This window comes from Papio anubis, chromosome 3, assembly GCF_008728515.1.
Source record: "Papio anubis isolate 15944 chromosome 3, Panubis1.0, whole genome shotgun sequence".
NCBI classification, from domain to species: domain Eukaryota; kingdom Metazoa; phylum Chordata; class Mammalia; order Primates; family Cercopithecidae; genus Papio; species Papio anubis.
This window is the reverse complement of record NC_044978.1, coordinates 30,690,994-30,706,572: the sequence shown is the minus strand read 5'-3', so window position 1 is coordinate 30,706,572 and position 15,579 is coordinate 30,690,994. Positions and strand designations below refer to the sequence as shown.

The window sequence follows — 15,579 nt, the reverse complement described above, 5'->3', positions numbered from 1 at the left end:
AAAATCAGCTGGGCATGGTGGTGGGCATCTGTAGTCCCAGCTACTCGGGAGGCTGAGGCAGCAGAATGGCGTGAACCCGGGAGGCGGAGCTTGCAGTGAGCCTAGATCATGCCACTGCACTCCAGCCTGGGTGACAGAGTGAGACTCTGTCTCAAAAAAAAAGAACAAAACAGTTTTATTCTTGAATTAGCCTTAAACCAAGACTGTGATGCCTATCACAGGCCAAGACAGAAATCTCACCCTTTTAAATAGCCAGGCAGATACAATCCATTCATTGCATGCATGTTAACTGTCTTTACTCAAAGGAAAAATAAAATGTTTTGGTTTTTTTTTTTTTTTTTTTTTTTTGACAAGCAGGAAGTTACAACTTAAAGCCAAACACCTACCCAAATTCCCACAGAGACAGGAAGACAGGAGGCATCCTTCTTGGTATTCCATTTCAAAGCAATGGCTCCAAAGCCCTAAAAAAGACATTCTTGGAATACACTTTAAAAAGACTGCCATGTATCTCAGAGAGACAAAGGATTTACAGTTGGAAGTTTGCTAAAGGAAATGCTGAAAGAAAAGTTATTGGCACTAAGGAAAGTTCGGTTTTTTTCTGTTTGTTTTTACCCTTACAGTTTGTAAGTCAAATACAACACATTGGTCCCTGTATTATACTTGCTGCTATAAATTTCTGTTTTCCTAGCCCATATACATGCATTTGCGTTTTTGGACCCAAGTGTGGGATTTTGTATTTCTCCTTGTTAGACATTGTTGACTGGAATCAGTGCCACAGTCACAGGTAGGTGGTTTATAGAATCCATGATTCTCACTTTTGGAATACATACATGAACACTCAGACTCACTTGTATCATGCTTCTTTTTCTCAGGTCCTTAATGATTATCATCAACAGATTATTGATCTCTTTGCCAGGGTTTTTTGAGAGTACTCTGAGCCAAACTTCAGTTTAGTCTCTAGCCATATTCTGCTGCTGATTTGTTCATTTTCAGGATATCAAATAAAACCTTTATGTATATTCTTTATGGGGAGGTTTCATATCCATTGCTGCTAATCTTTTCTTTTACCTCTCCACTTCCATGCTTTCTTATAATCTGCTGTGTAATTGCATTGTACATTTTGTACTTTACTATCCAACGAGCATTTTCCTCCACAGAGAAAACAGAAACCAAGGGTTATAGACTATTGCTATTTCTCCTCATCAGAATTACACTTTTGACCTATTTTCCCCCTTTTTCTTGCTCCAAAAATAAAATAAACTTTTATCATCCTTGGTCTGTCTTCAGCTTCTCCCTGTTTTGTTTTCTTTATTTTTTTGTTTATTGAAGTCTTCACTCATTTGAGATGTAAGCTTTCCTGACAGTTTCTTTCTCTCCACCTTCATGTTCTTCATTTGTTACAGGCCTCCATTTCAGATTCTTTACACATGATTTGACATCTGAAGGGCACTTCTTGTTTAATCTTACTGGTTTCCCTAGTAATCTCTCTAGTAGTCTCCCCTTTTCTTTCTCATCAAGGTTGTGGCATTGTTTTCATTTCCCATTGTGTGAGCTCTGTTCTTTAATACTCTAGAAGGGAGTACCTTAATACATGTCTCTTTATTGCCTGAACATTTTAAAGTCTGTATATCTGTAATCTAGAGAAGATGTTCACCTTCTAAGAAACCTAAGGCTGTTTACTGTTTTTTCAAGATTATTATGAATTCTAAGGTATTAATAAATTTGTTTTTATCGTTTTTAGGTCCTTTTTCATGACGATGGTAGTGTAAAAGGAATTGCCACTAACGATGTAGGGATACAAAAGGATGGTGCACCAAAGGTAAACCTTCTTAGTAGTTACGTGCTTAACAAACCGACAAACAACAGAAAGAACTATGTGGGCAACAAAATGAGATCCCATCTCTCCAAAAAAAGAAAAAGAAAATTAGTTGGGCTTCATAGTATGCACCTGTAGTCCTAGCTACTTTGGAGGCTGAAACAGGAGGATCACTTGAGCCCAGGAGTTCGAGGCTGCAGTGAGTCATAATCATGCCACTTCATTTCAGCTTGGGTGAGTGACAGAGCAAAACCCTATCTTAAAAAAGAAAAAGAAGAAGAAAGAACCAACTTAGACTCAATAAAGGTCTTGCTACAAACTATACATTAATTATGTGGGTGTTCGGAGGCCCAGACAGTTGGATCACTTGAACCCATGAGTTTGAGAACTTCCTGAGCAACATGGCGAGACCCTGTCTCTACCAAAAATGCAAAATTAGCCAGTCTTACAACCCTGTCTCAAAATAAATAAATAAGAATTTTAAAAATTTCAAAAAATGTGGGTGTTAGAATACAGTAATTAATATGGAATTTTTCTCATTAAAAAATATAGAAGCAACTTTGAGCTAACAGTGATTTAGGCAAGTAGTTATAATATGTTTAAAAAATTTTTTAAAGATAATGACATACAAATATACAAACATAAGTCAAACACATGTCAAAGATTTTATTTCATTTAGTTAAGGAGAGAATCAGTAAGATATTACAACCAGTGCAAGAAGAATTCAAACATACACACATTTACAGGCCATCAATCCACTTCATTAACCAAATACATCAAATGAAAATAGTTTCTGCAGTTTTTATTTCTCCACAATTTTCATTTCATTGGACAAGAATCATTTTGCATTACTATCAGTAGGTAAGTAGTGATATACTTTGACGTGTTTGTTTGTTGCCCAGGCTGGAGTGCAGTGGCGCGAGCTTGGCTCACTGCAACCTTTGCCTTCCAGGCTCAAGCAATTCCCCGCCCTCAGCCTCCCGAGTAGCTGGGATTACATCTGTGCGCCACCATGCCTGGCTACTTTTTGTATTTTTAGTAGAGATGGGGTTTTGTCATGTTGGCCAGGCTGGTCTTGAACTCCTGACCTCATGATCCACCCACCTCGGCCTCCCAAAGTGCTGGGATTACAGGCATGAGCCACCGTGCCCGGCCACTTTGACATGATTTTAACCTCTTTTGGTAGATGTAAAACTGATTCTCCACCTCTCATTCAAAATATAAACCTGCATAATTTTCAGATTTTCACATCTTGTATTTTTGAATCTGAAAGCAAAACCATCAGAACATAGAACTGTCACTCTTTGGAAAAGATAAGGAAAAAAATAGCTTGCTGTCCTATAATATGAACAAAACACAAATTAACATCTCAATCAACTGGCCTGTCTATTCAGGTTTATTTATTATCCAATTTCCCAACTAGATTATAAGCTCCCAAAGGATAGAGATCCTGGGTTATTCCAATGCCTGGCATAATGCCAGGTACATATTAGGTCTCAGTAAATATTTGTCAGCTGATAGTTTATCCTCCTCTCTGCCACTCTTGGAATAGAATTAGGAATCTAGAGTCCCTTCCAGCAGACTTTGTGCTTCTCACATTTCCTGCTTCAAAAGCAAATAGCGGCTGGGCACAGTGGCTCATGCCTGTAATCCCAGCACTTTGGGAGTCTGAGGCGGGCGGATCACGAGGTCAGGAGATCAAGACCATCCTGGCTAACACAGTGAAACCTCGTCTCTACTAAAAAAAAAAACAGAAAAATTAACCGGGCATAGTGGTGGGTGCCTGTGGTCCCAGCTACTCAGGAGGCTGAGGCAGAAGAATGGCGTGAACCCGGGAGGCGGACCTTGCAGTGAGCCGAGATCACGCCACTGCACTCCAGCCTAGGCGACAGAGCGAGACGCCATCTAAAAACAAACAAAAAAAGCAAATGGCAAATCCTGTTTGGGACTCCTAGTGGTTTAACTGGCCACATCAGAATCATGTGACATCTTGGGGCTCAGCCTGTCCTGCAGTAAGGCCTAAGAAGCTGTTTTTTAACAAGCCTCCAGGGGATTCCAGTGCATAGCCAGGTTTGTAAAGACTGTTATACTGCCTCTCAGTAAAAGAACATGGTTGTTCATATATTATGGTTCTTTTCTATATTATGATTAATTATAAATTATATTTTAGTATTTAAATATTTTTGCATTTAATATTATAACAAAATTGAAGCAATTTTGGTATTTTTGGTATTTGGTATTTCATTTTTGCATGTTCTCATTTGTTCAAATATGAGTTTATTTCAGGTGGCAGAGGTTGCAGTGAGCCAAGATCGTGCCACTGTACTCCACCTTAAGCGACAAAGTGAGACTCCGTCTAAAAAAATAAAAATTAAAAAAGAAAGATACATATATATGATTTTTAACTTTATGCTTTGCATTTGTAAAAACGTTTATATTTTGTATGTTGCATTTATGCAGATATAATAGCATAGAAGAGTACAATGGAGTCTTAGTAATTTGAGCCCCAAAATCTAAGTTTTTAAAAATAGTACTACCACAAGGTTAGAGTGGGGAAAATCAAAGATTCTGTTTAATGTGTTGTTCCATTCTCTATTTAACCCACTGTAGTTAGGCTTTCTCCCTGCCATTTCACTGAAACAGTTCTTGTTAGAGTCACAAATACCTCCATTTTGCCAATCTGGTGGACAGGCCTCTGTTTTCCCTTACTTGACCTTCTAGTGGATGGCACTTGACACAGTTCAATTATGTTTTCCTTCTTGAAACACTTTTTTGACTTGGCTCTTCTTACAGCCTTCTCTTGGTTCCTATCTCCAATATGCATTTTATTATAAGAATTCTGATTTGGACATTTTTAAGTTACAGAGGCTAAGTAACTTGGCTGGGGTCAGACACCTACTAAGTATTGGGGCTGGGATTTAAATACAGGCTGTGTGGCTCCACGGCCTGTCCCTTGAACACTAAAGGGCATGTTACCTCTAAGAAGAAACAGAAATATGTGAATTAATATTTTAGTTCATACAGATTGAATTGTTTTATAAGTGGTGCTGGGGAAACTCTGTATCCATCTGGAAGCAAACAGAGTTGGACCCCGGTTTGCTGGTTGTTTCTTTCTCGTGATTTAAAGATTTAAAACAATACAAATCAAAAAGAAATCTAAGAGATGACAGTTAACAATCTAGGGGTAGGGTAAGCCACCCTACAGCAACAAGATACTAAAAACCTGTTAAAAAAAAGAAAGACAAACCTTTTTTAACTTAATATATAAAAGTTAAAACACTTCTGTATACCAAAATATACTATAAAGTCTGTAAATGTTTGACTCTCTGTAATATCAAGGAGTACTTAAACATCGACAAGAAAAAAGACAACACATTGGAAAAATGGGTAGAGTCTAAAATATTAACAATTCATAGAAGAACTCAATGACCACTAATCATAAGGAAAGATACTTAAATATGTTTTTTTCAGAGTCCAGAGGTTAAATGTCATTTCTTCTAAGAAGACTTTCCTGTTCACTCAATCTGAATAGCTGGCTTCTGTTATTCTCCTTTGCAATACCCTCTGCTCTCTTTCATGGCACTTAAACAATTTGTAATTATATACTCATGTATTTATTTAATGTCTGTCTCTATGGCTAGTCCAAAGGAAAGGAACATATCTTTTTTTTAATTCAGCCATGTATTCCCAATGCCTCGCACAGAACCTGGCACATTGTAGGTATTCATTCACTATTTCTTGAATCAAAAGGAAAAGATGCTGAAAATAGTAATCAGGGAATTGCAAATTAAAATAGTATTGAGGCCCAGGCGCCGTGGCTCACGCCTGTAATCCCAGCACTTTGGGAGGCCGATGTGGGTGGATCATCTGAGGTCAGGAGTTCGAGACCAGCCTGGCCAACATGATGAAAACCCCATCTCTACTAAAACAAAACTTAGCTAGCTTGGTGATGATCTGTAATTCACACTCGAGACTGGAGGCAGGAGCATTGTTTTTCTGAACCCTGAGGCAGAGGTTGCAGTGAGCCAAGATCGTGCCATTGCACTCCAGCCTGGGCAACAAGCAGCACAACCTCGGGCCTCAAAAAAAAAAAAAAATTAAAAAATTAAAAATAAAATAAAAGGGCCGGGCGCTGTGGCTCAAGCCTGTAATCCCAGCACTTTAGAGGCCGGTGACGGCGATCACGCAGGTCAGGAGATCGAGACCATCCTGGCTAACACGGTGAAACCCCGCCTCTACTGGGGTGGGCCACAAAACTAGCCGGGTGCGTGGCGGGTTTCGTAGTCCCAGCTACTCGGGAGGCTGAGGCAGGAGAATGGCGTTGAACCCGGGCGGAGTTGCAGTGAGCCGAGATCCGCCATTGCACCTGCAGCCTGGGCGCAGAGCCAGACCGCCTCAAAAAAAAAACAACAAATAAAATAAAAATAAAAATAAAAATAGTAGTGAGTTATCAATGACACTGACATGCTAGTAAAATGTAAAGGAACAGTTATATCTGTCACTAACTGTACTATAGGGAAAGGGTCTTATATACTACTGATGGAAATATATTCATTGCTTCAGGCTTTTTGGAAAGTAATATGATAGTATCAATTTAAAAAAGTAGATGTACCCTTTGATCTAAGAGGGCCACTCCTGGGAATCTATCTTATAGGAATAAAAGCCCCAATATTGTATGTGTATACAGGTGTCCCTTAGTGTGTACGGTAGATTGGCTCTAGGACCCCCAAGTATGCCAAAATTCATGCATACTCAAGTCCCAAAGTTAGCCCTGCAGAACTCGCATACATGAAAAATCAGTTCGGCCGGGCACGGTGGCTCAAGCCTGTAATCCCAGCACTTTGGGAGGCCGAGACGGTGGATCACGAGGTCAGGAGATCGAGACCATCCTGGCTAACACGGTGAAACCCCCCGCTCTACTAAAAAATACAAAAACTAGCTCGGCTGGTGGCGGGTGCCTCTAGTCCCAGCTACTCGGGAGGCTGAGGCAGGAGAATGGCGTGAACCCGGGAGGCAGAGCTTGCAGTGAGCTGAGATCCGGCCACTGCACTCCAGCTCGGGAGACAGAGCGAGACTCCGTCTCAAAAAAAAAAAAAAAAGAAAAAAAAAGAAAAATCAGTCTCCATATACTCGGGTCTCACATCCAGTGAATATTGTATTTTCAATCCTTATTTGGTTAAAAATAAATTCTTGTATATGCGAACTCACACAATTCAAACCCATCTCGTTCAAGGATCAGCTGTATATTCAATATATATTCAAGAGTGTTTATATCTTATAACATTGTTTTTGTTCATACATAAACTGGAAAGAGCGAATGGCTATTATCCATTGGCAGAGGAGCTGGATAATCTATCCTGTCTCTCTACCTGAACTCCTACCTAGCCATTAAAGAGAAAGATTTGAGCTCCACAGTGACTTGAAAAGATTTCCATGAGGTATTTTAAGTGAGAAGAGTAAGATTATATTATTCTATATATTTACTATGTGATTCTTTATATTATAATTTGCACTGTCTCTTCCACACCTGAATCATAGTTCAATTTAAATCTGACCAAAATGTGAATATATTTTAAATTGTCAAATGTTGCCATTTAACACATTTTTGCTTTTCAGGCAACATTTGAGAGAGGGCTAGAACTACATGCTAAAGTCACAATTTTTGCAGAAGGTTGCCACGGACATCTAGCCAAGCAACTATATAAGAAGTTTGATTTGAGAGCCAATTGTGAACCTCAGACCTATGGGATTGGACTGAAGGAGGTATCCGGGTTTGTTTCTGTAATTTTAATTTCGAAAGATGGAATTTAAATTTATTTGTATTATCAGGTAGTTTATAATACTGACTTAACTTTAGTTATATTTTTTCATGGTCTTGAAATGTTCATTATGACTAAAACTTGGGATATTTTTCAAGGGGCTAGAAGGTAACTACTGATCAAATTCTATTATTGGTTAAGTTAGTTTTACATGTTGGAATTGTTGTATCAAGTGATCAAGTGTTGCTTGAAATGAATCTTGAACTTGTGAATATTTGAATCTTTTTTTTTTTTTCATTGTAATGCCATCTGCCCTGTTAGGATTGCTCTTGTTATCCATATGCTGTTTGTAGGATGACCACATCCTACAGAGCATTATTTTTTCAAAATGGTAATGCGAAGATAATTTTGTTTATGAAATACACACTCAGCCATAGTATATTAATCTGCAGCCTAAAATTTAATTAGGTTATGTATTTTACATTTCCTCAATTTATCCATTCTCTAGTCTTGTTTTCCCAAATCCTAGGCTTATTAGAATGTAAATGTAAAATTTTCATTATAACCCTTTTGCTTAAACATTGTTGTGGAGCTAGCAATGGTGGCCCACACCCATAACCCAAGCATTTTGAGAGGCCAAGGCAAGATGATTGCTTGGGTCCAGGAGTTCAAGACCTGCCTGGGCAACGTAGTGATACCTCATCTCTACTAAAAATTTACAAATTAGCCAGGTGTGGTGGTGCACATCTGTAGTCTCAGCTACTCTGGAGGCTGAGGCAGGAGAACCACTTCACTTCAAGAGATCGAGACTGCAGTGACCTGTGATCATACCACTGCACCCTAACCTGGGTGACAGAGTGAGATCCCATCTCTAAAAAATTAAAAAATACAGTAATTAACAACAAAAAATTTATTTTAGGTTAAATCTCAGAAAGGTTCAAAGTCTATATAAAACTAGATTCGTTATATTCTGAATAAGGGTTTGTTTTGATAGATTGCACATAATGTCTGATTGCACACAATATTATCTGATTTTTAGATAATATTTCAGATAGAAATTGTTCAAAATTTAAAATTTACCAGTCTGAAAAGAGGGTGAACAATTTATTTCAATTGTGGAGGGCAGGGCAGAGGGAATAAATTACTTTGTTGGAGAATACATGTCTATTACAAAGAGACCTTAAGTGTACATTAATGTTTACATGGTGAACATACCCTTGTGGCTGTCACCCAGATGAAGACAGAGAACACTACCAGTACTGCAGAACTTTCCCTCAGCCTTTCAGTAGGATTTCCTGATTTCCTATAATTGTATAAAAGTCTTTATCAATTTGAGAATGTATTTAATGTCTTTAAGAGTTCATAAGTTTTCTGACCTGTTTCTTTACTCTGGAACTCATGCTGCAGTTTGATATAATTTTCTTTGATATTCAAGGTGATCCACCTGCATTTTTTTTATTTTATTTATTTATTTTTTTTTTTGAGATTGAGTCATGCTGTATCAGCCAGGCTGGAGTGCAGTGGCATGATCTCAGCTCACCACAACCTCTGCCTCCGGGTTCAAGCAATTCTCATGCCTCACCCTCTGGAGTAGCTGGGATTACAAGGCATCCGCCACCATGCCCAGCTAATTTTTGTATTTTTAATAGAGATGGGGTTTTACCATGTTGGCCAGGATGGTCTCGAACTCCTGACCTCAAGTGATCTGCCCACCTCAGCCTCCCATGATGCTAGGATTACAGGCGTGAGCCACTGTGCCCAGCCTTCTTTGATATTTGAAGTAATTTTGTTGTATACTTATATTACAGTTTTTCACTTGTAATTTTCATAAATAAGACATTAAACCTGGCAAGTTTTATGCATTGTGGTGACATAAAAACATTTTTAAAATACTACAGGACTTATTTTTTGTTTGTTTGTTTTTAGTTATGGGTTATTGATGAAAAGAACTGGAAACCTGGGAGAGTAGATCACACAGTTGGTTGGCCCTTGGACAGACATACCTATGGAGGATCTTTCCTCTATCATTTGAATGAAGGTGAACCCCTAGTAGCTCTTGGTCTTGTGGTAAGTTATATTCCCATTATGGAAAATTCGACTGCTAGAGTTATATTACCATCAGTGTTATAAAATAAGGGTTTTGAATCTGAAGACTGTAAAATGCTTATCATTTAAAGCGTACTTTCTAATTTTATCAGTATGTAAAGTGCTTCTGGCTGCTGCGTCATTAAGTCTACTAAACACACGTAGCAATAGTAATAGTAGCTGCTACACTCCAGGCACTATGCTGGATGCTTTTCTGAAACTACATAAGTTTCATAATAACGCTGAAATAGGTATATCTTTATTTTACAGATGAGAAAACTGAAGTCCAAATAAGTTAAACAACTTACCCATATACACCCATTAAATAACAGGCAGAAATGCCTGACCTTGTCTGACCTCAAATTCCATTTCCACTGTGGCATGCTACCACTGACAACGAAATTAGCACTAAGTTTGAACTTAAAACTTTTTAAAAATACAAGCAGTTTCTCCTTTTTTGGCCTCCTGCACATCGTTGCAGTAAATTACATATTGAACATTACCAAGAATGGAAAAATTAGTTTCTGTACCTTGCAACTGGTGGCAGCTTTATAGTTTAGTGTCATGATTAGACCTCCATATGATACACTGTTAAATTTATATGTTATTGGTGTTTTTTGACCCCCAGTCAAATGTTCATCCCATCACCTTTGGATATTTATGCCTGACTTAATTGTATCAAAGGAAAAAGATGTGGTCAATTTTAACACTTTGGTAAAGCTTTATAAAATGTAACCTTCTATATTTATTTTCCTCTTTTTCTCTAAGTGTAGTTTACATCCTTTTTCTTTATTTTTGCCTCAGTTGTACTATAGTATAGATTATTAGTTTATTTCAAGTTGGTATTAATGTATAATAAATCATTACAGCTGCTTTCATAGAAACATAATCTGAGATGCTTACCTACAGATACTGTTCTAATTTGTTTTTTTTGTTGTTGTTCATTTTTATTTTCTAATCTCATGATAGTTCTGTTTTTCTAATTTGGACTTTGAGTTCCGGAGCACAAGAATTTGTTAATATGTTCTAAATTTTCATAATTTTGATGATAATAAACACATGCTATCCTTTTCTTTACCGTTTCTTTTCCAAACAGATTTTATACAATTTTTAATTTACATTTGCATTACTGCACATAGTGCTCCAAATACTTTTGAGTACAAGAAATTTAACATACATGTTTTCTGATACACATTGCTCACATTTTCACTTGATTTAATTTGAAATAAAAATGCCTAATTTAATATAAATGTAAATTTTTAAGGTTGGTCTAGACTATCAGAATCCATATCTGAGTCCATTTAGAGAATTCCAGAGGTGGAAACACCATCCTAGCATTCGGCCAACCTTGGAAGGTGGAAAAAGGATTGCATACGGAGCCAGAGCTCTCAATGAAGGTGGCTTTCAGGTAACTCTTCCAACTTTTATTTTCCTTATTTCTGTATTGTAAATTCAGAATTGAACATATAATGTAACAAATTTAGATAAAGAATAAAAACAATATCAAAATAAGTAAAGTATGTAGCGTTTATAAATAAACTGTATCACACAGTACTTCAAAATTACACCATGAATTTAGTTTTAAGTATATATCAGGCTGGGCACAGTGGCTCATGCTTGTAATCCCAGCACTTTGGAAGGCCGAGTTGGGCAGGCTGCCTGGGCAACATGGCGAAACCCCGTCTCTACAAAAAATAGAAAGATTAGCCAGGCGTGGTGATGAGCACCTGTGGTCCCAGCTACTCAGGAGGCTGAGACAGGAGAATCACTTGAGCCTGGGAGGTGGAGGTTGCAGTGAGCCAAGATTGTGCCATCCAGCCTGAGCAGCAGAATGAGACTCCATCTCAAAAACAAAAACAAAAAATAATATATTGATCTCTAGAGATAAATTCATGGACATTTTGTTTGTTAGTTGTTTTAACCATAAATTTAAAACTGTAATCCATAATATTTCTCTTTATTCCTTAACTGCCAGGAAACTCAAAGGCAAATTTAGTTTTCAGCAAACAAAATTCATTCATTCCAACTACCTAGTAACATTCATGCCTTTTAGATTACCTCTGTTAAGCTTTTGCCTTAATTGTCCTATTTTTATATACATTCAAAATCTTCTCAAATATAATGTATTCATTATGTATTAAACAGTGAAATAAGACCTAGTAGCTAATTATCATAAAAGCTGTTAATACTGTTGTAGAAATGTTATCAGACAGTTAAGATGATCTAAAAATCTGCTGTAAAGTTTGTACCAAATTATTTGGAGCAAGTTCCTTAACTTTTCTGGCCTTAAGAGATCATCTGTAAAATAAAGATGATCCCTCTGTCTCTAATATTCTAGGAATCTAGGACTATCTTGGAAATTGGATTTCTTTTTTAAAAAATTATTATAAAAGTAACAGATAATAGGAAAATTTAGGGAGGGAAAATTGACTTATCTTCTTTTTTTTTTTGAGGCAGAGTCTTGCTCTATCGCCCAGGCTGGAGTGCAGTGGCACGATGATCTCGGCTCACTGCAACCTCCACCTCCCGGGTTCACACCATTCTCTTTTCTCAGCCTCCTGAGTAGCTGGGACTACAGGCGCCCACCACCATGCCTGGCTCATTTTTTTGTATTTTTAGTAGAGACGGGGTTTCACCGTGTTAGCCAGGATGGTCTCAAGCTCATGACCTCGTGATCCGCCCGCCTCGGCCTCCCAAAGTGCTGGGATTACAGGTGTGAGCCACCGCGTCCAGCCTTTACTTATCTTTAAAAGTGAGGTTCTAAATACTTTATTACTGTAATAGTATTTCATAAACTCAAAACCATAGCTACATTAGAAACATAATCACTAGAATCTTAAAATATCCCTGTCCCCAAAGTCTGTCATGAGATTACTTCTCATGAGATTGTTTTTGTTTCTAGGGTAGCAATTCCTTTGGTAGAAATATGTATTGAATTACATAACTGTATTCAAGCCTATTAAACTTTTTAAAATAATGTCCATAATAGTTACTGTCACCCTAACCCTACTCTGTAATTTATAAAGGTTTCAGTATATTCAATAGTACACACAGATTTTTATTGAAAACCATCTACCTTGTGTACTTAAGCATGTCAAACATGTCAAATGATTTGCAAATTGACAGGAAGAGATGACTCTTCCCTCCCCCCACAACACACACACCCACACACTTTTCACCTGAATTTTCTGATTTCATTGGCCAGAGATTCAGAAAGTTATTTCCAGTTAAGGTCTTGAAGACCTTAAGAGGCAACAACGACTATAAGGGATGGTTTCTGTAGTTCAATACTAGAGAAGTTTCTCTGAAGGTGTAGCAAGCACCAGAAACCACCAGGAGAGTGCAGTATTCCCTCCCGAGCGTGATGCTGCCCGCTCTCGATGTTGCTTTGCTCAGCTGCCATTCGGCATTGATGATTGTTTTTCCCTTCCTTAGGGAAGAGTGGGAGGGAAAGGATGCAGTCTGAGTGGCTCCCATTTAGGTAAAGAAAAAGAAGAGACAACAATTCGAAACGTTCAGTTTTGTTTATTTTGAGCTAACAAATACTGTCTAGCTTTTTTCTCCTTCTTCAGCTGACTATACCAAAACTCACCTTCCCCTAGTGGGTTTCTAATTACTTGTAGCCCTAGTTTAATGAATGTCCCAAACAAGGTGCATAGCTGCCAGTAACCCAGCCCACCCAAGGTAGGATCCTCCTAGAACTTAAAAACATACTTTTTCCTTGGGCATAATATTTTTATCCTTAGGATTTAAACACCTATTTTGGACGAACTTGAACTCATAATTTATATCCTTTTATTAAATTTCACATTCTTCTGGTTCTTGAATCAAACTTGGTGTCAACAAAGCCACAGCCTTATTTGAGAAAAGCATTGTCATCATCTAAGTCCCTAATCTTTATCTGTTTTCAGCTAGTAGCACTCCAGATACCACCTCCTCCCCATTGTCTGCTCTGTGGTCTTGATTTAATGCTCTTTTATCTAAGTGGTCCTAATAACTGAGTTTGGTCTGAGAATCACAGTCATAAATTCATTCCCCACATATACTGTGTAAGGACTTGATCCTTCTCTCTTACCAGCATTCCTTCTGCCCCCTAGTTTTGCTTTTCACTACCATTCCCTCATTGATGAGAGTTGTGGCGACAGAGTGCTCACCATGTCTCTTTTGCAGTTGATGTCAATAGTTTTGTTAACCCCCACCTCTGAGTCCCTCTTAATACCATCAGCCAAATGTACCACTCACCATTTTCTCAACAAAGACCCCATGGCTTACTTTAAGAAGTCCTCATAGAAGAAAAAAATACAGAATGTGGAAAGAACAGCACTGCTTGGCTCTCTTTAAACTATAAGAGTACATTTTCTCATGCAAACCATCTATAGTTCAGTTGCTATATTGTGGGGTACATATAGACATTTATTGTCTAAACTGAAAAATATCCCACTCTTTATTACTTTTTTTTTTTTTTATCAGAAATGTATACTAAGGTCCAAAGAATTGTCTTTATTTAATTTTGGAAATTCAGCTTGTCCTTAATCAGAATCTATTGTTTAGGGTGGTAGCTAGTTGCAGTGGTGCCATGATTAGAGCATAGGTTTATATCCCTAGCTGTCAAAGTAAAACAAAGAGGGTGTATAGTATCCTTTGTAAGTCTTGTATTACCCCGAATGCATGTAAAAGCAAATCACAGTTTTTTTATATGCTCTTTGAAATTTTCAGGTCCACTTAATTTTGGGGGAAGAGAAGGTACAATGTGATATTTCCATACATGTATATAATGTTTAATGATCAAATCAGAGTAATTAGTATATCCATCACCTCAAACCTTTATCATTTCTTTGTGTTGGTAATATTTAAAATCTTTTCTTCTAGCTATTTGAAAAAATAATAAATTATTCTTTATTATAGTCACTCTACAGTGCTATAGAACAGAACTTATTCCTCCTATCTAGCTGTATTTCTGAATCCATTAACCAATCTCTCTGTATCCCACCCCCACTCCCAGCATCCCTTTCTACCCTTCCCATCCTCTAGTAGCCACTGTTCTACTCTCCACTTCCGTAAGATCAACTTTTTAAGTTTCCATATATGAGTGAGAGCATAGGATGTTTATCTTTCTGTGCTTGACTGACTTAACATAATGTCTTCCAGGCTCATCCATGTTGTCACAGATGACAATATTTCATTCCTTCTTCCAGCTGAATAGTATTCCATTGTGTATATATATATACCATCTTTTGTTGATCCATTCATCTGTTGATGGACATTTAGTTTGATTCCGTAGCTTGGCAGTTATTGTGAATAGTGCTGCAATAAATATGAGAGTGCAGATATCTCTTCCACATACTGACTTGCTTTCTTTTGGATATATACCCAATAGTGGGATTGCTGGGTCATATGGTAGTTCTATTTGTAGCTTTTTTAGGAACCTCTATACTGTTTTCCATAATGGTTGTACTAATTGACATTTCCACCAACAATGTGTGAGTTTTCCCCATATCCTCACCAGAATATTTTTTGTCTTTTTGATAATAGCCATTCTAACTAGGGTGAAATGATATCTCATTGTGGTTTTGATTTGCAAGCAAATCACAATTTAGATAACAGCATTCAGGTTTAGAGAATATTTTAACTATGACATGGATATCTATAAATAAAACATTCTATTTAAAACATATTGATGCTTCAGTCCTAAGTCTGTCCCATGTAGATTAGTTATGAGGAGGAAAAAAGAAAAACTCTCACAGAAAAATAGTAATAGTCCTAATGCTCACTCTTAGGGCAGGAAGAAGAAAACTGCCCTTGCTCTGTTTTATTCCTTTGCTCAATTCATTTTCATGTATTTATTTTTCAACCTTTCCCTACAGCTCTAGAAGACTTTAAGACTGATTTGGAGTATTCTGTTGTGCTTGTTTAATTTGA

At 37.5% G+C, this 15,579-nt stretch overlaps 1 protein-coding gene and 1 non-coding gene across 3 annotated transcripts in view; both read left to right on the top strand.

Annotated features, from left to right (window-relative positions):
• The window catches only part of ETFDH (electron transfer flavoprotein dehydrogenase), a 38,294-nt gene that overhangs the window by 17,004 nt on the left and 5,711 nt on the right, over positions 1 to 15,579 (top strand). For both annotated transcript variants that reach the window (XM_003899316.5, XM_021938898.1), the window contains 4 exons: positions 1,742 to 1,819; positions 7,433 to 7,579; positions 9,502 to 9,642; positions 10,925 to 11,068. In XM_003899316.5, coding sequence (XP_003899365.3) covers positions 1,742 to 1,819; positions 7,433 to 7,579; positions 9,502 to 9,642; positions 10,925 to 11,068 — 510 coding nt within the window. The remainder of the gene's footprint in view (positions 1 to 1,741; positions 1,820 to 7,432; positions 7,580 to 9,501; positions 9,643 to 10,924; positions 11,069 to 15,579) is intronic.
• Positions 12,913 to 13,131, top strand: LOC116274391. The gene has a single exon (XR_004183002.1). It is a non-coding gene; the product is annotated as a small nucleolar RNA U3 (small nucleolar RNA).